Source organism: Pteropus medius, unplaced genomic scaffold, assembly GCF_902729225.1.
Source record: "Pteropus medius unplaced genomic scaffold, Ma_sr-lr_union100, whole genome shotgun sequence".
Taxonomy (NCBI): Eukaryota; Metazoa; Chordata; class Mammalia; order Chiroptera; family Pteropodidae; genus Pteropus; species Pteropus medius.
Genome location: NW_024342471.1, coordinates 11,380,567 through 11,403,252, shown reverse-complemented (window position 1 = coordinate 11,403,252; position 22,686 = coordinate 11,380,567). Strand labels below are relative to the sequence as shown.

General features: G+C 45.3%; 1 protein-coding gene and 1 pseudogene across 1 annotated transcript; one reads left to right on the top strand and one right to left on the bottom strand.

The window, feature by feature from the left end:
- Nucleotides 1–73: 73 nt before the first annotated feature.
- Nucleotides 74–20,393, bottom strand: FAM83D (family with sequence similarity 83 member D). The gene is given in 5 exon segments (XM_039864332.1): nucleotides 74–1,274; nucleotides 1,277–1,467; nucleotides 3,582–3,706; nucleotides 7,679–7,846; nucleotides 19,917–20,393. Coding segments are annotated over 5 exon segments (1,740 nt in total). The 3' UTR covers nucleotides 74–495.
- Nucleotides 4,070–4,188, top strand: LOC120604144 (uncharacterized; annotated as a pseudogene).
- Nucleotides 20,394–22,686: the final 2,293 nt, after the last annotated feature.

The window sequence follows — 22,686 nt, the reverse complement described above, 5'->3', positions numbered from 1 at the left end:
TAACCAAGATTTTAAAAATTTGTTTAGTTAATGCTAAGAATATTAAGAACACAATATCCTAAAGAAGAGACAGTTTATTCTAACCAAGAGAAAGTTTATTCTAACCAAGATTTTGATCATAAAAACGAGTGATTCAAACCTCTAAAACAGAAGAGCAAACAAATCTAGAATGCAAAACATATTTTATCTCTTACTTGAATTAACCTGAGAACCCCTAAACATTCTCTTCAAGAGATATCAATATTAAAACTGTGCAAAGAAACTGTACCCATAGTGTTTAAACCATAATCCCAATACTTGGTTTACATATGACAAAAATAAAACAAAAGCATAAAATAACATACAGTTTATAGAGTTCAAAGAAAATCATGTGACTAAAAATCAGGTGCAAGAAAAACAATTAGGGAGAGGAGACATTTTGTAAAGCAGTATCCTCTGATGAGGTGAGGTCTACCGCAAGCCTGGCTGAACCCAGAGGCTCTGAACGCTGACCAGTCACTGATAGGAGGGATAAAGTGTGATATCTCTAATAGCCAGCAAATTAACTGATGCTCTGCTGTAATTTCCAGAATTAAAGCCAGGATAGTTTTCAGTAAGAAATGTTCTCCTTGAGAGCATGGCCAGCATATGGTTGAGCCGGGACCTGATACCAGAAAAGTGCAACTGCCGCTCTTTATTCAAGTTTCTAAATGAGTCGAAGTGGGGGGTGCCCCAGTACTTGGAATGCCCGGGAAAGACGAGGTCAGTGGCTCTGATGGAAGTCTGGGAGCCGAAGGAGCTTGCCACAGAGCCCTGAGAAGACAGAGAGGAGGAGGACTTCAAGCTGGAAGATCTCGACACAGACATCTTTGATACTGGGGACCCTTCTTTAGACTGGATTCCCTGAGAAAAGAGAATATTCTCGTCCACGGCAGTCTGGGTGGTGGCAGACATGACTCGAACCGCAGTTTGGGAACTTGCTGCCCTGGTGGCGACTGTGGTCTGGGTCCCAGCACTGGCTGTGGCGGTGCTGGTTTGTGTTCCCGAGTCATTCACGCGCACGGCTAGCACCTCCTCTCCTGGCTCTGTCTGAGTTGCGGCATCGGTCATCTTTCCATCCTCTGGTGTGTCCTTGTGGCTGTTGAAGTAGTCTTCCTCACTGATGGTGGAGGACTCGGAGTCGTGGCGCCTGGCCTCCTCTCTGCCCTTGGCAGGCGCCCCACACTCCAGCTCCGCTTTCTTGGGGGTGCTCGAGAGCCTGGCCAGCCGCAGCCGCAGCAGATTGCCCAACGTGGCTCCTTGGACAGTGGTTTCCGGTCAACTAGATGGTCAAACTTGCCGCTGATCCGAAAGCTGGACAGGAGTTTGGAGCTTATGGGCTCTGACTGTGCGTATAGGATTCGGAACTCCAGGTCAAAGTGTTCAACCACTTGGCCGGACAGAATGACCAAGTTACTGCTATTTAATTTGCCATCTGTCCATGTAAAACTTAAGGATTAAAAACAAACAAACAGAAGCTGGTAAGAACAAGCAACTTTAGTTTACTTATCGTCAGTCTAAGTAATAAAGCCCAGACATCCTGCTAAATAAGAGTCATAACTCTGATGACAGCATACCCGCCATAATAGTGTGAATTCAACCAGCTTCAACATAGGTATATAATATACATATAGGTTAATATAAAAGTAAAAAGGCCAACTCTTTAGCCAGTTCACTAAAACCTACCCATCCTCATCCTCGGAGTTTTTAAAAACCAGAATGAGCCAGCACCCTCATTTTCTAAGTGAGGAAACTGGCTAGTGATTTCACAACGGGAAGCTAGTAGTAGACCCTAGACTAGGCTCAGTTCTTAAGAATTGCTAATGCAGTGCTCCTAGCTCTCTCCTCCAGCACTGCCATTTTCACAAAGGAGACAGTACTGTTACTCTAACGATGAGGCTGTTGCTGGAAGCACATAAAGAGCTGATAGTGGCCATGTGTCCTTGCCTGTCCAGCATCCCTTCTCCTTCCTCTGGTGACAGAACCCACACCCACCCTAGCCCAGAAAGCTCTAATCATAGCAGGGAGTGCATATGACCAGGCTGGCCAGACTACCCTATCCCCTTGGATATGGGGATCTACCCAGGGTGGGCATGTGACCCAGCAAGGGCCAAGTAATTTTTCAAGAATTGATACCATTGCTAAAAAGAAAAAGACTCTCTTTGGGAGACAGCTATTAAAGGTGGTACAAGAAAGCCTGGGCCTCTGCCTTCAAATGGAGAGTGTGAAAGACCAAGTAGAAAAAAGCAGGACTGGAAGACCATGTTCTGATACATTTATGGCCTCTGGATCAGTAAGAGCTGAAAACCCTTCTACACTTCAAAGTCACCTGAGTCAGTAAATTCCATTTTGCACAAAGTCATCTGACTTAGCTTTCTGCACTTGCAATCACCCCACTGATAGAGAAAGAAGATTCTTTGGGAAACCCTCAATGAGATCATGTAAACAAGACTGGGATTATAAAATGTCCTCAACAAATGGAAGCTACCTTCATCATCGCCACCAACCTCACCCTTAACGGTAGCATATTTCATTTGTAGAGGGTAGTTTTTACATTTTTATATTTTAGAGTAGCCAAAAACCATTTGGAGCTAAGTTTGGCTTATATAAATAAATCATACTTTGGGTGAAAATCTAGCTTCCTCCTATTATTTAAAAACTTACGAAAGGAAGTCTCGAGAAAAATTTGAATTTCGTTCTGAGCAAGGACTGTACTGTTTGAGAAGAAAAGCATCAAGAGTTTCTTGCTCTTACCACCTCACCATCCACAAATCTTTGCAAATCCACCTTTACCCAGGCTGACACGGAATTACCACTCAGGAATGTGTGTTTCCTCAAAAATGAGTTTTTCTTTTTTAAACCATGCAGACACACCTCATGCACCCCATCAGACAATCTAATGCAGAGGTGGCAAAACACACTACCTTCGAAGCCACAGCAGAAAAAATGACACGTCTTAACTTCTAGAGGTTGGTGTTAACCACTCGTTATCTCCTCCCTCTACTCAGCTTCCCCGCACTCCACCAACACAGCACTGCCAAAGTGAAACTTCAAAGGACATGGATCAGCACTTTCTAGACTGAAGCACTAGATTACAAGGCTTAAAGCAAGGTGAAGGATTTAAATATAAGCTGAACGCTTCAGCTCTGACCTCCACACTGGTGTCCATGCCAACGACTGCCCTTACCTTCAAGTGAGCAGGGACAAGGAGGGGTCAAAGTCCCCAAGGAACAGGACTCGAGACTGTTTCTGTCACTGTTAACCCCCAATTCATCCACTACAGGCCTGGCTGAGGCTTAAATCTAGGACTCACTCACTGTGAGGTCTCCAGGCAAATTTCAGCCTCTGCACTTTAGTTTTGTGGACCACAGAGCAAGAGAGGTGACCTCCACCACAACCACCCCCTGTAGGAGGAGGCTTTGATTAACCTACTCACTCACACAAGTATCAGAATGCCAGGCCATAGAGCCTTGCATTGAGAGGAAAAGGAAGCTTTTACTTTTATATAGCATGCTCCTTCTGAAAAGTTTAGATTAATAAGCCTGGATGGGTGAGAAACTTACCTGTAGGAGCCTGTAGCCACACGAATGCCGTCAATCAATGTGAACTTCTCATGAACCTTCCCAACAATTTTAGTTCCTGACCTCGCATAGTATATATTTCCCGTAATAGTCCGAACTGTCATCAGCTGTTGGTGGGAGAGTGGAAAAAAAATTAATGAACAATCCAGTGAGCAAATGATTAAGACAAGATTACAATTCTCAAATAGACAACTCAGTAACAACACTCCTGGTACACTAGCCAGATGATTCTTCGGACTCAAGTAATGCTACTTCGCATTTAGTCCATCTTCTCATATGCTTTTTTCTTATATTTATTTTTGATACCCTTAGTTCATGTGTACATGTCCTCTAAAAGGAGCCTCATTTTGGGGGAATATTATACAACAAAATCTAAGAAATGATTTTGAAACAAAATGTGGGGGATTAAATCATCAAAGGAAACACACTACTAATAATATCTTAACAAAGGCTTAAAGAAGGTAAGGAGAGTCTACAGCCATGCCACTCTGAATGTGCCCAATCTCGTCTGATCTCAGAAGCTAAGCAGGGTCAGGCCTGGTTAGTACTTGGATGGGAGAACACCTAGGAAGACCAGGTGCTGTAGGTGTAAAATATAAAAAAAATAAGGGATTGTAAAATGACAAGGTCCTTGCAACCTGTTAGGTCACCAAGGGTTGCCTCGCCTAAAATAAATACATAAAAAACAAATAAATAAACAAACAAACAAACAAATAATAAGAAGCTAAGGTGATATTTCTCCTACCCTTTTGTTTAATAGGATCACTAATAAATAACAGCCCATCCTCACTTACTCCCACACCGTAATAGGTACAGAGTACAAGAACATAGGACAAGCGTTCTCTAACATGGGACTTGAAGCAGAAAACACCCATTTCACATGTGGCTTAATCAGCAATGTCACATGTCCTACAAATGTGTATTCACCAAAAAGGTACACTGGTAACACACTGGCACTATATACTGCATGTGCATGCATAATTATCTCTGCAAAATGACACACGTAAATGTATATACAATGGTATGACAATCTGCATTCTTCGGAGCAGATCAATAGATAAATATGTTTAGAAATCTTACATATTTGAATAAAATATTTAAGCTTTTTGTGACTCTCATTAATTCCACCAAAAAAGCCCCTACTATTTGCCAAGCCTTGAGACAATAGAGGTATAAGGCATGCTATATAAGGCACGCTCTTGACCTTCAAGGACTAGACTAGAAGAGAGAAAAATAATGAATAATTAAAAACTGTAGCAAGACTAACATCATCCAGAGAAGCAAAATCTATATCCGCACAAATACTCATAGCATCTTACTCATAATAGTAAAAAATTGAAAACTGCCCTAATATCCTTCAGTAGTTGAATGGTTAAACATACCATGGTACACTCATACCATATGACACTACTCAGCAACAAAAAGGAACAAACTTGGAAGAATCTCAAGGGCATTACGCCGACAGGAAAAAGCCAACCCAGGAAAAAGCTAATTTCAAAAGATCACATACTATGTGGTTCCCTTACTACAACATTCTCTAAATGATAAGATTATAAAGATGGGAAACAAATTAGTTGTTTCCAGGGTTAAAGATGGTGGGGGCAGGGCACAGAGAAGGGAGTGGACGAGACTATAAAGGAGTAGCATGAGAGAGATCTTAGTGGTCATGGAATAGTTCTGTATCTTGGTGGTGGTGGTTACACATATGTACACGTGATAAAATGGCACAGAACTATAGACACATAGTGTACCAATGTCAATTTCCAGCTTTTGCAATTATAAGTTACATAAGATGTAACCATTGGGAGAAACTGGGTGAAGGATACATGGAAACTTCTTTGTACTATCTTTGCAACTTCTGTGACTCTATTATTATTTCAAAATAAAAACAAAAGGCAAAACAAAAAAACTATGACAAGACATACTTACTATCACTTCTGTGGTATTCTTACCGAAATGCATAATTTGAATTTAACCATGAGGAAACATGTGACAAACCTAAATTCTACAGAAAACTAGCTAGTATTCTTCAAAAGTATCAATACCGTAAAAGACAAAGAGGGAAGAATGGTTCCAGATAAGAGGAAGCTAAGGGGACATGACAACTAAACACCAGCTATGGTCCTGAATTGGATCCTGGACAAGAAACAGGGTTTTCATGGAATGATTAGTGAAATTTATAAGATCTTTACATTAGATAATAGTATTACATCAAGTTTATTTCTCGATTATCAAATATGTAGAGATAAGACGTTAATTAACATTTAGAGAATTTGGACAGAGTATTCATGAATTCCTTATATTGTTTCTGTAACTCCTTTATAAATCTTACACTTTCAAAATGGAAATTTAAATTAAAAAGGAAAAAAGCTAAGAACTTCCGTGGTGGTATGCATGGAGCTGGCAGGGGAGGGCTTCCTGGAGGAGGTGATGATTCCTAAGCAGAGCTTCAAAGGATCAACATATAATAATGAACATAAAAAATACCACATATGGGCAGATTCAGGCATCATTCCATACATCTTTGCCTTTGGACTTATCTGAATGTTGTGCAGGCCTGTGTGATTGTGGCCGAAGTGCTTCTGAGACCTGCACACAAGGTTCCCAGACAGGACACCCGAGCCGCAGAGCCGGGGTCTGGCAGGAAGTCAGCCCCCACGGGGTAAGGCACACAATCACCAGCAACAGACATGCCTGAGTGAGGGAAGCAACCAGGGAAGATGGGGCGTCCCAAGGAAGGAGTTAAAACACAACAAAAATTAGTGAGGCCAGAGGTACAGACCTCCTTTCAACCTCTCCCACAGAGAATCTGGACACCATAAAGGCAGCAACCAACAGTGGGCAACTGAGTCAGCAAACAGTATTCCTAGATTTCTGTCAAGTAGATGAATCAGAGCCAATCACCCGATCAAAGTTGTGACCAAAACTCTGTGATTTTCCCGCTGCTAACACTCTGCCTCAATTACAGAAAGAACACCTTGAAATTAAACACTAACACCTTCGATTTCCTCACTGGGCTCTATGTGAGCAATCACAGACTGAACATTTGGCTAAGGGACAATGCGCTCTTCCATGCCTGACTTGCATTTTCCTTGGGTCCACCTGATCTCATTTTTTTGACTGTTGGGTCACATGGCTGGCTTGTTTCACTGGGTCTCCAAGCTCTAATCCTACCTCCATCAAGAGTTGCTCTATAACACTAGTGACAAGTTAGAAACTACCTAATTAAACCCAATCTTTGGTTTCCTCATTTGGGAAAACAACCAACAAGAACTCTGTAGGAGGAGCTAAATAGCCAAAATTTTGCAAGCAAACTAAATTGCTTAATAACAAGGTGGTAACTTTTTGTCCCCTATGCAGTAACCTATAGGACCAAAGCCCAAATTCCAGAACAGTACCCAAAACAATGCATGGCTCATAGTAGGTGCTCACAGATAGTGAACTAAGTTGATGAATGCTCAATTTACAAAAATGGTGTAATAAGTGGGACTATTTTTCTGGCCTCTTTCCACTAAAGAGATCAAGCTAGCTGAGTTGTATAACCTTACATTTAAATACTTAAGTTCAATTACTTTCATGCTCAAAGCAAAGAAAATATAAAGTCTAATTTTATAATAATGAGAAATGAGAAGCAGCATGTGATAGTGATGGCAGATGGGAAATCAAACCCCAGTCCCACTACTTTCTAATTGTAGACATTGGGCTCTCTGTGTCACCACTTCGTGATCTAAAACATAGGTAGAATGCCACTTACCCAATAGGGCTGCTGTGAGGATTAAGTTTCATAACATTTGTTAAGAGCTTCATAAATGGTGGTCTTTATGATTAAAATTGGAGTTTACTAGCACTACAGTCAAAAGTGGCAGCTTCCAGGGCAGCCTCTGGCCACCAACAGGAGGCAGCATGACATGAGGGAGAAGCCAAAGTTTGCATCTCGACTCTGTCATTTCTCTTCTGTGAGACTTCAGGCAAGTTGCTTTGCTCAGGGCCTCGGCTCCCCCTCTTGTAAAGGGGATACCACTTCCACCTGCCATGTAGACAGGTCCTATTTCTGACTGTGGTGAAACCAGAATACAAACCTTTTCCTGCTCAGGATGAACTTTCAGATCCATGCACATATCCAAAAACTGGGAAAGCAGAGAATGGTCCAGAAGAATGTATACAGCAACTCCCTGTTTCCGACACATTTCCTGCAGGTCTCGGAAGATGTCGATGTCTGTGAAGACGTCCATCACCACCGCGATCACCTGCAGGGTCAGGGAGAGGAAGAGCAAGCTGTCAGCCCGCAACACCACCACCTTACAGCTCCTCGTCTGGACTCTGGACCCCATCTCAGAGGTGGGCCCCACCTACAGCATCACTTCCTTCTCCTTCTGCATATCGGTTTTACCCTCAACGTGGACTCTTTTTTATGTCTGAAGACAGGCCACTGTACTGTATCCTACAAATCTGCACTTGGCTCAGCTAACCCTCCCCCCAAATGCCTCTCAGACGCTCCCCTCCACACTGGCAAATTCCTAAAAAACATATTTGTTTTTTAATCAACTGCCTTGCCCTCCTATGAACCTGTTCCATTCAATTTCTCTTTCTTTACTAAAAGCCCCATCTTACAGGCTCAGCTCAGACTAGCAAGCTGACTAGGCTCTGTGGCTAACACACCGTCATCTTAGGCATGTTGCTTCCCCACTGACTCCAGTTTTCTATGTCTGTAAAACAAGTAAATAAAACTTTAGATTCCCTCTGAGGTCCCTTCTGGGTGTAACATTCTCCAAGTCTATGAATTTTATTATTATCTGATTTTGGATCATAATCTCCGATTTCTTAGCACCATCGACACAGGCCCACTCCATTCACCACCAACTCAGGGCTTGAAACCAATCAAACCAGACAAGCGGATTCTTCCACTTCTGCTTTGCTAACGCTGATACCACATATTTGTAATGTTCTACTTCTTCCACAAGTCAGGATCCCAGTAATGGCTTCCAGAGCACCAGCCCCGCTATGTAAGGTGGTCTCTACCGTTTTTTGGTATCTGTCCACAGTGCAAGCCCACAGGAACAAGAACATCGAAATACATCCTAAGGATTCTGCCCTGAAGTTTGACCAGTCCTATCCTCTCCCCCAAAACATGGCTCCATTTGTGCCTAATACATTTTCCACACTTGACATTAGACTACAGTTCATGAGCTGCCTCAGCCACGTGTCTTTGGGAAGATAATGGCTATTTCGAATGTCTTGTTTCCTTACCTGCAAAAAAGGTTTGTAGGGAGATCTAAATGACATGTTACATGAAGTTCAAAAGGTATCTTAAGTATCTGTTCATTGATTTGCTTTACCAGACCAGAGTTTGAACTGTCCGGACAGTTCTACATAGGGAGGCATCTGCCAGCCCCCAGCTTTCCTTGCTAAAGAGAGGCTGTTCCTCCGCAAAGCCTCTAATCACACCCTCTGCAGGTTTAAACAGTGGCCCTCAGCTAATTCCTGGCATGGCTGTGGGAGTGTCAAAACATCCAGCCTTAGAAACAAGTCTCTGCAAACTGAGTCAGAGCTGGGGGTGTTAGCCACAGAGACTGATCCCTAAAGCCAAGGTTTGAAGCCCTTTCATAGTCTGACGCTGTAAGGGCTTCTCCTTCCTCTCAATAGTAAAAACACATTTCTTAGAATCACATTAACTTTTTTTGAATGGTAAGGTAATTTATTTACAGATCTCACATCTACGGGAGTAGAGGCATTTGAATGGAACTGATTCAACCTCTACGGCCCCAGAGGGCCCAGGACAGTACCTAAAAGTCACACTTACCCCATAAGTATTTGAAGGTTAAAGAAGAAATGCAGAGACAGAGGAAATTTTGCTGTCTCTCTCCAATACCCCCAGTCTGGTCTATCAGGACAAGGGGCCTTGAAATGCCAGCTCCTGGGGAGTCACTGCTATGAAGGAGTCTGGGAAAACCAATTTATCTCTTTGGCTGCCTGTCCTCTTTTCTCCCTTCCCAATATTGATGAAGCCTCAGCTGTGAGCTATTCTTGGTAAAGGGAACAGAGAAACCCACTAGGCACAATGATTTAAAAAATAAAAAGTGTTCTTTCTAAATTGGTGGCATCTTCAGAAGTTTATATCCTCCAATGGGTTTTACACATCCTACTTTGAGTTCTATCTATCCCATTCATTCAGGTCATATATCACAGTGGCTAAAAGGCAGAAAAGCCTGGGTAAACAGGTCCCAAGCTCTGTGGCTTACCAGCTACGTGACCCTGAGCAAACTGCTTAACGTCTATGAGCCTGTTTCCTCCTCTGGAAGATATGGATAATAATAGCATCTACGTCAAAGGGCTGTTGTGAGGATTAAATGAGACAAAGCATGGAAAGGACTTAGGCATGATAATGATGTTCAATTATGCAGCTAGCACCTCTTCAGAGTCTACTGTGGGCTGAACCCTAGTACTAGGTAGAAAGGTAGTTATAAAGAATTTGACCTAGACTCAACTTATCTGCAAAGAGAGGATGTGGGATGCAGAGAAGCAAAATGATACATACTGTAAGAGGCAATTAAACAAGAGGATCGTGTAGGGAGGGAGGGAGGCAGTGAGGCATCTTCCCTGCAGTGGTGGACACACTATAGGCGCTCACTGTTTACCAAAGGTCAGAGAAGGGTTCCTGAAGGAGATGGCATTTGAGCTGAATCACAAATAAGGACAAAATTTGAACAGGAGTGAAGTGAAGGGGAGGGCATTCTGGCAGGAAGCCATGAGATGACAGGAAGAGGTAGGAAATGATGAGGTATGCACCAATTCGGCTGGAACGTGGAGTATGCATGAAAGGGAGCAACAGGACATGACTGAGACAGGTGAATGAGCAAGATCATAGAAGGCCTTGAATGCCAACCAAGGAATCAGTATCACACAGGTAGCGGAGGGAAGGAGATTTAAGAACAGTATGATGAATTCAAAGTGATGACTGTAACAGGACAGAAGGAGCTGATACTGGGAAGGGGTATGGGTAGGTTGGAGATCTGGCCCCACACCTCCTCTAACACAGGGCCATGTAACCAAAGTGCCTGCAAAACAGTAGGTGCTTAGATACTTTTTAGGCTCAGCAAACATTCAGGAGGACTAAAGACAAAAAGAAAAAACTCAGTGAGAGAGGTTTTGAGAATGGAAGCAATGAGGTCACAGAGTTGGGAAAGGGGCTTTGGGAAAGCCAAGCAATGGGCTGCATAGGCTGGAAGAGGAAAAGAAAGAAGGGTGGGAAGAGGCAGAGGGAGATTCAGGTTTACTCAAACAAGAAACTCAGAAAAAGAAACAAACTTGAGAGAGAGGCTTCAAAACTGATTTTGGGGTTGCAGTAAAACCTTCATAAAGGGTTTCTTCATGCAAAGGTATAAGAATGAGAGCAAGCTCACAAAAGAAAGCTAGAGGAACACACAGATATCTGCCTGCCTCTCTCGCTTCTCACTACTGTTTCAAATATTCAGCGAGCCCACTAAGAATGAGGCATGGTGTCGGGCATTAAGGACCCAGGGTCAATCCTTATCCTCAAGAAACCCAGTCTAATGAGGGAAACAAGAGACAAGCCAGGGGAAACAGTGTGATGGGGCTGATGAGTGTACACCCATGGTGCCACGGGGACAGAGACCAAGGAACCCAGACCAGCTGGCCAAGTTAGCGAGGGTTGAAGAAATGCTAGAGGCAGGGACCTAGGAGCAGGGCCCACAGTATAAATCACCTTCCAAACTGAATTTAGATTAACCACTCAATAAAACAACTCTATAAACAACGGCTTTGCTAGGTAGTGAGTAAGCATCTAATTTGCTACTGGTTTCATTGTTTGGTTTAAAAGCCTCCACCTTTCCTGTGTACTGAAAATAATTGGATTTGAACACTGGGGTGTTTAGAGGGTGGATGGAGGCATTTCTTCCCCTGTACCACATCCCCTCCTTTCTTACTGGAGCAGGACTCTTAATACTTCTGCAGGAGGAAGAGCCTTACTCATGGAAGCAATCAGTCCTTCTCTAATCCTTCCTTCCTTCAAGACCCCAACCGTGCTTCCTGTCTATACTCTCCCTCCTTAGCCCTACAGGCCCCACACGACCAAGCCCTGCAGAGCTGAACCAGACCTGGGGCTTCCCAAATCTCTGAGGGGAGTCCCTTCAGTGAGCTGAGCAATGACTTATTTACTGCTTTCCAAGGCCAGATACATCTCTTAGGTCATGCTACAGACTGCTGGGCCCTAGACATACACCTGGACTTGAAAGATGGCTTAGAAACCAGTCACTGCTCCCTCCCTGAGGAATAATACAGGGACAAAGGAGAGACACATCAGGAAGATGTGCATCCCCTTCAAGTGCCCACATGGTCACTGTGAGCACTGCCCTGTCCCAGCCCAGGCTGTACAGAGCCTGCCCGCTTTCTTAGGGCTAGAAAGCTCTGTACGTGGTAACTTTTGAGAGTCTACTTCAGGGTCAACACCCATCTGCAACTCTGTCCTGCCTGTTACCCTACTCTCTTCCTGCATTTCTCTAGCCACATCTGGAGCAGCCATACCTGTGTCCAGTCCCACATCATCACGACAATTGACAAAACCCCAAGCCTTTCCCCCACTTACCAACTATCCCTTCCTGATATATACTCTGTGATCTTCATGGTTACACAGAAGCAATCACTGTGCTATCCTTGATCTCTGGGAAGGGCACAAACCCTGTTTCCGCTACTTTTCATGTAGAACTGGAATCATTTCTATATATTTTCTGCATAAATGCTCTAAAGAGATATCTAAAGATTTCAGAACCCATTAACTGTCATTCTCAATTTACAGATGAGAAAACTAAATCTTGGAGAAGTCAGGTAACTCATTCAAAGTGACACACTTCAGCAAATGTAGGAGCTGGAATTTCAGCTCAGGCCTGTGTTGATGCCAGAGCTACAGCGAGAAAGTGTTAACTATATATTACTCCACACAAGTCTAATAATGTTCAGTCTTCAAAAGATTGGGCTTGAACTAAATCCTGAAAGAATCAGTAGAGTATTCCAGAAAGTACATGGGATCAAGCCCATCACAGAGGATGACTACTAACATGCAATAATTCACAGAGCGAACACTAAGGAAACTGCAACTCCCTAGGACACTGGGCATCTCTCATTTGCGGGTGATACTGCTGACTAATTCAAAGTGGACTAAATCAGGATACCTTGGGGAGCAAAGATATTATGTGAACAGGCTGTACAATTAGACCTGGACATGGGTCCTGGCTCTTCCACTATCAAGCACTATGTATCATCTAGCAAGTTACATAAGTTCTATTAACTTCTATAATATGCAAATAACACTGCCTGTCTTGTAGTGTTTGGGGGTTCAGTCAACGAGAGACTCCATGGAAATATCTGACAGTTCCTGGAACATAGAAAGCCCTCGTGTGGCAGCTAGTCGTATTCTTAGTCTCAGTTCTGCCACTATTCTTGGGCAAGTCATTCTACCTGAGTTCAGTGTCCTCCAACACAGCCCTTCCGGCTCTGAAGTCTGATTCAGACACTGTCAATGGACTAGTCTGGGTCCTGACTGGGCACATGAGCAGCCTCAAGGGGCCACTCGTCAGTCATTCCAGTTCTCATTCCAGTTCTTCCTCTACGTGAAGCAGGATATATGTGTCAATCACCCCTTCCTACTGCGCCTCAGTTTCCCTCCCATCCCCTCCACAGTCATAAAGCAAGGACATGTGTGCAACATGCTTGGAATTCTACCAAAGTTCTGAGCACATTCAAAGACGCGCGAACCTGTACATTGGTCAACATGGCCTATCTGCTGAACTCCTCACGCTGACCATATGACACCCAAACTCAATTTCCTTCAATTCCCTTGGGCTCCTGCCACTTCTTCTGGAGACCCTCTTGCTAAAAAAAACCAAAAGATATATTTTCTCCCAGTTTGCAATATCTTTTAATAGATCAGAAATCCTTTCCTTGGCATTTCTTTAAAAATTTTTAAATAACTATCTTGATGATATCTTCAGAGTTTAAAAACAAACAAACAAAAAAGTAAATTTCCATGGCAAAACCTAAATTTGTGTGTGTTCTCTAGATTTCACAGGCTATTATAAAATTAACAATTTAAGTATCAGATTAAAGCGCTGATGGAGCCTCCATCGGCAGAGTGGTACAATGCCTCTTCAGGAAGGAGGGGCTGGAGGGAGCCAGTTTTTCACCAGCCTGTGGAGGGACTGACCACACACACAGCTGCATTTCCTCTGTACTGTTCCGGCATGAAGTACGCAGGTACGCTGGGCTTTTAGAAAGGGAGGGAAAAGTATCAAGAGGTGTTTTTTGGGGGGAGGGCTTATTATTCTATCATTCTGAGTTATTTTTATTTTATAATTATGTAAAACATTTACCTGGTACCAAAATCTACTCTATTAATCAAGGTACACTCAGAGACACCTAGATTCCATCCTTGTTCCTTCCCTCCTTTTTCTTCTTTCCCTCCCCATTAAGATAATTTCAATTAGTTTTTGGTTTATTCTGCCATTTAAAAGATATAAATTAAGTATGTGTATGTATAAACATACTTGTTTAATATAAGCAAGTATGTGTATTATGTTTATACATGTGTGGATTATATGTGTTCATATCTCCCTGTGGATAAAAGATAGCATATGATACGCATTGGTCTAGACTAGTGCTGTCCACCAGTACAGACTTTTGAGATGGCATCTGTGCTGTCCATGACAGCCACTAGCCACAAGTGGCCATTGAAAAATATGGCTAGTGTGATAGGGGAACTTAATTTTTTATTGTATTTCATTTTAATTCATATAAATTTAAATTATCGCATGTGGCTAATGGCTCCTGCATTGATCAATACAGTTCTAAACACTTCATAACAGATAATAGACGTGGTCCTCATTCCCTCAGAGCCGCAGGGTACTCCACTGTGTAGAAGGGTCAGTTCACTCACCAATCCTCTGCTGACGGCTGTTTGAACTCTTCCAGTCTTTTGCTATAATAGTGCTACAACAAATAGCCTATTGCATATGTGTATTCATATTTTTGCCACCAAATCACAATCTAGAGTTTCCATCATTTGCATAAGGATTTTTAAGAAGTCAGTGTATACCCGCTACTTCTTTTTCCTGAGAACTTATCCTATATCCATAAAGGGATCAGAAGACGGTCCTGTAGCTTCTCTACTGTATGATGGCTCCTAGGTGAAAAAAATAAGTGAATGAAATGGAAGACAGAAAATGGAATGGTAGTTGAAAGGAGCTGAGAAGAGGACAGACTTGGGAATTATTGTTCAATAGGTATGGAGTTTCTGCTTGGGAAGATGAAAAAGTACTGGAGATGGGAGGTGGTGACGGCTGCACATCAATGTCGGTGTACTTAATGTACATCTAAAACTTGGTAACTTTTGTTATGTATGTTTATATTCTACCACAATTATAAAGAAGAAATGAAATGGCTGAATATTCCAAAACCTTTAACCTGACACATAAAATCAGAAGGAGGGGCTAAAAAGCAGCAGCCATCCTTAGTCTGATGGGTTACATCTTAAAATGATTCACCAGTGAGAACTTCTAGGCCACTAATTCTCAACCAGGGGCGATTTTGCCCTCAAGAAGACATTGTGCAATGTCTGTTGACATTTTTTAAAATTGTGGTAGAATATATATGACATAAACTTGCCATTTTAATGACTTCTCAGTGTACAATTCGATGGCATTGCTCACATTCACACTGTTGTGCAACCATTACCACTGTTATGTTTCTAAAACTTTTCCATCACCTCAAACAGAAACTCTGTAACCATTAAGCAATGGTTCCCTATTCTCCATTCAGAAGACATTTTTGAATGTCATGACTGTTTTGGGGGGTTAGGCTTCTGGCATCTAGTCGGGGGGCGGGGGGCTAGGGATGCCGCTCTGCACCCCACAACATACAGGATCGCTCCTAGTGAAAAAGAATTATCTAGCCCAGGATGTCAGTCGTGGCAAGGTTGAGAAAGCCTGCCTGGGTTGATATGAGCATCCAGAACAGGAACTGATCGCACTGCTCAGGTTCTATTCTAACCCAGAAGAGGGTTGAGCAACGTCACGAGGGCCTTAACTCAGATGCGTCCACATGCACACCAGGGGCCTCCAAAAGATTCCTCAGCTGCCACTCCTCCTGGCAGGGCACTTGGTCAACACAATGACGGCTTCTACTAATGCTCAGGTTATCAAAAGGATGCCGAAAGGCGAGGTCACAGCAAAAGTGCCTCTTTGGAACAAAAGCACATAGGCAATAGGCAGCTGGTAAGAACGATGGCTCTGGGGAGTGTGGGACCTCGGTGAGATGAGCTTTGCCCATGAACTCCCATGCAGAAAACAGGAACAGTCCCACAGCCAGAGCAGAAGTCCATGGCCAAATGAGGGAACGCAGCTCTTCCAGTGAGGTTTCCACTCCGACCTGATTTGTAGGGGCCAGAGCCCAGGCAAACACTGATTCACATGGCAACAGAAACAAAGAACCAAATGACTCATCAAACAAATACAGTAGTATAGGGATAGATTCTGGAGTAGGTCTGTAAGGGGAAAATCCGATATAGTTCAAAATTACTCTAAAAATCTCTTTGGAAGCAAACATCTTGGCTCTCGAAAAGTTCAAAACAGTCAGTATTTCCTCCAGCGTTGGTGAAACTCTGCTGAACATGAGGTCAGCAGTCAGACTGTATGCAGAAGCCATGCTGTACATAAATCATGTGGTCTTTTAAATGGTGTACCTCACTCAGTGTGGCAGAATGCCCACACTTTGAAAGGCGCAACAGAAACTGAGCCAGCAGAGGGACTGGCAGATTCACGTCCCCAGTCACACCCACTCCAGGACAAGTACTTGCTGCATGAAATATTTCATTATCTTCCTTCCTACCTCTCCCCATCCCCTGCCCCAAGTGCATGTAGCTCGATGATCAAAAGTACATTATGATAGGTTTCCACAATATCTCCTGAGCACCTATTCTGTGCCAGACGCATTGCAAGCCACAACCAGAACTATCCCAGAACTGTCAGTTCAGGCTACAAAGCCAGGATTAGACACCGCCATTCACTAAGTGACCATGCTTTCTTGTGCTTGTACCCTGACTTCTTGAAAAAAGATAGATTTAGTACTGTCATTGTCATTTTCTTGTTCATAGGATACTTAACGTGAGAACTAAAAGTCTAAATCTTAAGAAACTGTGAAAAATCTTGAGCTTGTTGAAAACGAGTGGAGTACCGATCCATCTTCATGGCAGGGAGGGCATGTGGAGCTGTGATTAAGGGCATGCGCTCAGGAGCCAGGCAGATTTGGGCTTGAGCCCAGCTTTGTCTCACACTGACTACATGATCTTGGACAAGTTCCTTATATTCTTTATGCCTGGTACCCTAACTGTGGCCTCTTCCTAGGGTTGGGATGGTTAAAGGAGGGAATCCAGGTTAAGGGCTTAGCACGGAAATTGACCCCTTGTAAGTGCTCAATCATACCATCAGGTGCTTTTGCCATTGCAACACAGATAGGGAACAGCTTCACATCTCATCCTGAAATAGCATGAGACCTGCATCTTCACAGTCCTCGCTGTCATGGGTACTAGATTTAAAGGATATGGGCAGAGTGACACAGCCCCTCTTGTGTACACAACACACACCTCTACCTGTGGTCAAAAATGACTCCTTATCTCCACATGGCACAAGGCAGAATGTGGTGGTTAACAGATGCTGTGCCTCAGTTTGAGTCCCAGCTCCATCATTCCCTCACTGTGTGACTTCGGGGCAGCTAAACTTCCCTATGCCTCAATTCCACCACTAGTGAATGGAGATAACTGCACCTCCCTCAGGATTATATGGAATAGTGCCTGGAAAAAAAAAAACATTATGTTTGTTTGTTTGTTTGTTTTTAATAAAAGAGATAGTCTCTGAGACCTCACAGTTAGCAAGTCTCAAAACCAACTCATCTCCCCATCCCTAGCTTCAGGCTTATTCTTCTTTATTCTAATTTGGTAACATCACTGCCTACTCAAGCTAAAAAGTCTCAGTCTTCTTCAACTCTTTCTATACCTTTTTCTCCTTGGCCTTGCCTACTCTCCTGTTCCCACCCTCGCTATCCTTCCAGGCCATCTAATGACCAAGTCCTGTCAATTCTACCTAAAATTATTTTCCTACCCCCATGGTCCGGGCCCAGCACTGCCTTAGCACACCCCTCTGTAACCCAGCCTCCTTCATGGTCCCACCAGAAGTACTGCTCAGTAACAACAATCTGATCTTGCTCCTCTCCTCCCTCTAAACCTTTGATGGCTCCCCACTACTCCTTGAAGTAGTGTGCAAAGCTCTTGACGATCTAGCCCATCTCCCCCATCAGCCTCCTCTTCTACCATTAACCCTCACAAACTCTCTGCTCCAGCTGTGAGGAACTTGGCTGTCCTCCAAGGTCCTTTCACGCTTCTCGGCTTGTCCCTATCATCTGGCCTGGCAAGCCCCACTCAGCCTCCCGGACCCAGCTCAAAGATCACCACCACTCCTGAGGCTTACTTTCTTCAGCCCATCACCCACTACCTGTTGCAACCTCCTGACTGCTTCCCACCAGCAGACTGTCAACTCTGAAGAGCAGGCAAGGATCATGCATTTTACCTGTGGCTCCAGCCCCTGGCACAGGCTCCAACACATAGTAGGCACTGGATAAGCAAGTAATTAGGCACATGACAGAGATGTTGAAAATACTCATCAGATTTAAAGGTATCACCTTTATCAGTTAAAATCACCAATGTTCCAAATATAGAATCTCAAAGATATGTTGTATGGCTAGACTAGGGCACAGAACGGAACAAGAGGTTCTACCCAGGAATGTCAGTACTACATCAGTACTACAGAATGTCCCCAGAACAAAAGACAGCCTTAGCGCTAGCCAAGAGTCCCTTCTAAGGCCAGCATATAAATTTATAAAGTTTCCCTCTGGCCTTGGTTCCAGTGCCCCTTCATTACCACTAAAAATTGGAGCTAGGCAAGAGCCTAGGGCAATCCCTTTATCTCAAGGAGACATGTTCATTACTTTTCTCAAGTTCCAAGTGCCCAAGTTCTCGTCCTGGAGGTTGGCTTTGGGAATGCACGCTTATCCCACAATCGAACATTTTCCCATCTTTTTTAACCTCACTGAACTCATAAGTGCCTGCAGCATCAAAAGGTCCCTCGGCACACTCAAAGCACTGCAGGGCTGATAGTGGAGCCCACACCTACTCCCCCAAAGACAAAGCATTAGCCTACTGTACCCACTACTCGCTACAACCCAACAATCCGGCAAAGAACAGGCAGCATCAGAACAGTGAGGAGATTTAGGGCTTGGTCCTTAACTTGGCTATTTCAATCAGATTTGATGCACAGATATAACCCACAGGTACCATCCCCAGCGAGTCTTACCATGGCCTGGGCAGACAGCCAGGAAGCTGAGCACTGCCAGTCAGCAAAAAAGGTGTCTACCCCTACAGTTTTTTTAACCTGCCCCACCCACCTTATGTGCTGCACTCTTCTCCCCTGACCCCGCAGTTACCCAGCACCCTGCTGCAGTCTCATCCTGGCTGGCACCAAGACAAGACCTCCCACTGCACCCCAATACCATGTCACACTAAGCCAGACAACTGCACCAAAACCCAAGGTAAATAGAGACGACATAATGCAGGGGTGTCTGCATTTTAGGAGGCCTCTGCTAACTGAAGCCTAAGGAAAAGCAACCCTCCTGTCCCCACAGTTCATAGGAGCAGTTTTCTCTCCTCTCTGCGGTAGGAGGGATCAGGGCAAGGCTCTCACTTTGCCACTCTTGTACGTATTTGCTTTCTACGACATAAGACACGTGGAGGGGACTAGCTAGCAATAATAGATTCCTAATGTTCCAGAGTTGTTTAAGGACAGTTTCCCAGGAACTTTCCCCTAGGTAATGACCTTCTTAGGTAATGCAGCTCCTAAGAAGCCCCTGAAAGTGCGCTCTACGGTTGGCTGACTTGGGCAAGGAAAATTGGCAATCTGGTTTGATTGAACTGAAATTAGCCATTGGAAATATTTCTGCTCCTCTCTCTCGGGGGATGTGAATGTTAGGAGTTGGAACTTGGGCGCAATTCGCATTCTTGGCGACTGAGACTCCTCCCACTCTCCCCTACCAGAAGGTTCGAGCGGGGTATTGGGGATACGAAGGGTAAAGAGCAAGATGGGGGCGAGTCGGGGACCCCCAGGCCACCGGCCCGCGCTCCCATGAGGCCTGTTTCCCATTTTTGAAGAGGGTCTTCCGTCCGGAGACCGAGGAGTCCCGAGGGGCCGGGGCTGGGCCGCTCACCTCTCGCGCGGAGCGGAGTTGCTGGCGCAGCGCATCTTTGCAGCCGTGCGGGCCGCTGGCGCCCGCGCCGCGGGGCTGGAAATGCGCCTCGACGCGCGTGGCGCCGCGGTAGGCGCCCTGGTAGAAAGCCGGCCAGCCGAGCTCCAGCAGCGGCGGCTCCAAGTCCGACTGCTCGGGGAAGTAGGTGCCGGACGAGCAGTCGTGCGATGAGCCAAAGGAGTCCTCGACTCCCGCCGCCGCGCCCTCTTCGCCCGGCCGCTTGGCCGCGCGCAGAATGGCGCGCACCTCGTCGGGGTTCAGGAAGCGACCCAGGCGCTCGCGTCGCAGGAAGGCGGCGAAGGCGTCGGGACCGCCGGCCACCAACTCCTCGAGCGCCAGGCGCTGAGCTTCGCTGTACAGCTCAGCCGGGTTGGGCGGCCCGCACGGGGACAGGCAGGCGGCAGGCAGCTCGTCTAACCCGTCGGAAAGGAGAGCCATGGCGGTGCTCCGACCCACCAAGATCCGGCGTGTGTGGACCCGCAGTCTTCTTTATAAGCACCTTTGAATCAAACCGGCTCGCGCCATTGGCCGCGCCGCCCCGCCCCGGCTCTCCCATTGGCTGCCTTCTCCTAACGGCAGACTCCGGGCGCAGCGCACGCCGCCACGGCCCGCCCCTTGACGTGTATTGGCTGCCCCGCTGCCGGCCCCGCCCCACGCCTCCGCATTGGCTGCCAGCAGCGGTCGACACGCCCAAGCTCTCGTTTGGGGTTGCTTCGCGGAACTTAAATGTGGTGATTCTGTACCTGCTCCGACGTACCCGAGGCTTGGATCCTGAAGCTCTTCACAGTCAGCCACAGAGGGGATGGGCCTGAGTGGCTGTGCGGCCAGGGGCGGTGGCACAGGCAGCGGAGCCCGAACTGAAGCCCGAGAGCTCAGCCCCCGCCATCCTAGCGCGCCCCCTCCTGGTTCGCCCTACAGCACTGCCCTGCAAGGCGCAGGGCGGTCAGACCTAGGCACAGGGAGGAGCGGCTGGAGCCAGCTCCCAGGCTCAATGACCGCGCTGCTCCTGGGCTCTCAGAGCTTGGGCGTGACCAGCCATGTCTCCTTTATCCTTTGTGTAGCTTTCTCTTTTCTCACTTCATCATTTTTTGCCTGGTAAAACCGAAATCCTGGTTAACCTAAATCTGCTCTCCACCTACTTTCCACCTGCACCCGGGCAGCCATACAATACTGGGGGAAAGAAAACATAACCAGGCTGACTGGTTGTGCCTTAAGTTTATCATGTCAAGCGGGCCCTTAACGTCGCCTGCTAGCCTACATTTCCCTCATTCACGCTATCTCTAACTCTTATTCTTAGAGTTTCCTTCCTCTTTCACTGAGAAGCAGAGACAACTCCCACATTCTCCCACCACTTTAACCTACCCACCCTCACCTCTGCCTACGTACTGAGCCTTCTGTTACTACTATCAATCAGCTTAGCTGTCCCTTGCATTTAGGCCCCACCTTTCAGACCCTCTACTGCTAACCTGTCTCTCCAGTAATTCTCTCCTCTCTCTTGGATCATCGTTTCCTTTCTTTACTGGTTCATTCCCATCAAACATGCTGAAATATTTTTCATCTTAAAACCCTCTCCCTCGACCCTACATTCCTCTGGAGCTTCCTCCCCATTTCTCTGCGAATCTTAATAGCATAAAACTACAAATGAGTTTTCTACACATGCTGTCTCCAGTCTTCCTCTCATTCTCTCTCCAACCCCGATCAAGCGTGTGCTCCTTCTGCTCTACCAAAACCTCTCATCAAGGTCATCATGAGCTCCACAGTGCTAAATCCAATAGTCAATACCTCTGTTCTTCCCATCCTTTCCCCACCCCCAGCCTGTTTGTAAAGTTTTTCAAGCCTAAGTGTGGGGCCTTCCATGTGTCCCTGCTCTGGCATCCAGTGTCCAGAAGAATCCAAGAGAGCATTCTTTCCATTCTCTTTCAGGACACCAACAAATGTCTGCAAATGACAAAGACAAGGACCATGGTCTGGGGCTGTGCAACACACAGCTTGTCAATGCTTTTATTGCCTGAGGGAAAAAGTGAGAATAACCAGGGGCTCACCTGCTGTGTTGTTGCAACAATGTGAAAAAGTATATAGTATTTTACCTCCTCACTATAAGCTATTTGAGGAGAAGGACTGGGGTGAGGTCGGGGGAAGAGGGTAATGAGACAGGTCAGTGCATTCCAAGAACAGAATAGAGCACAGGGACAGCCCTGTTACATATAAATATCGTCAAACTTTTAAAAGTGTGAATATATATATGAGCTATTATAGGGCTCCATACTAATTCTAAAGGAGACATTGACAGAGTGAAGGTCATCCATCTTTACTTGGATTTATCAGGTTTTACAACCTCCCAGTCTAGAAAGACATCTGCTCCATGGCTGAGACCTCAGAGCTCCCTTCGCATTAGGGGCCTCCTGGGAGAACCTTCTGTGTGGGGGGGGGATGGGGAGGGGGACGGGAGGAGGGGGGAGGCAGGGATCCCCACCCTCTATTCTAGGCATCATTACCTTTTTGTGAATTCAAGTCAGTACAGTTCAAGTAAGCTCACAGCAATGACCACAGCCACACTAGCAGGTGTTATTAAAAGGAATTTAATAATTTTAATTAAAAACTCTTAACAGCGAATTCTGTCACAGGCCTTGGCAGCTGGAAGCAACTCCAGGGACATGCCCCTTTGGGATGTGATTGGGCCATGATCTTGGACATGAGGCCCACCACTGCCACATGGTGAGGAGCTACCTGT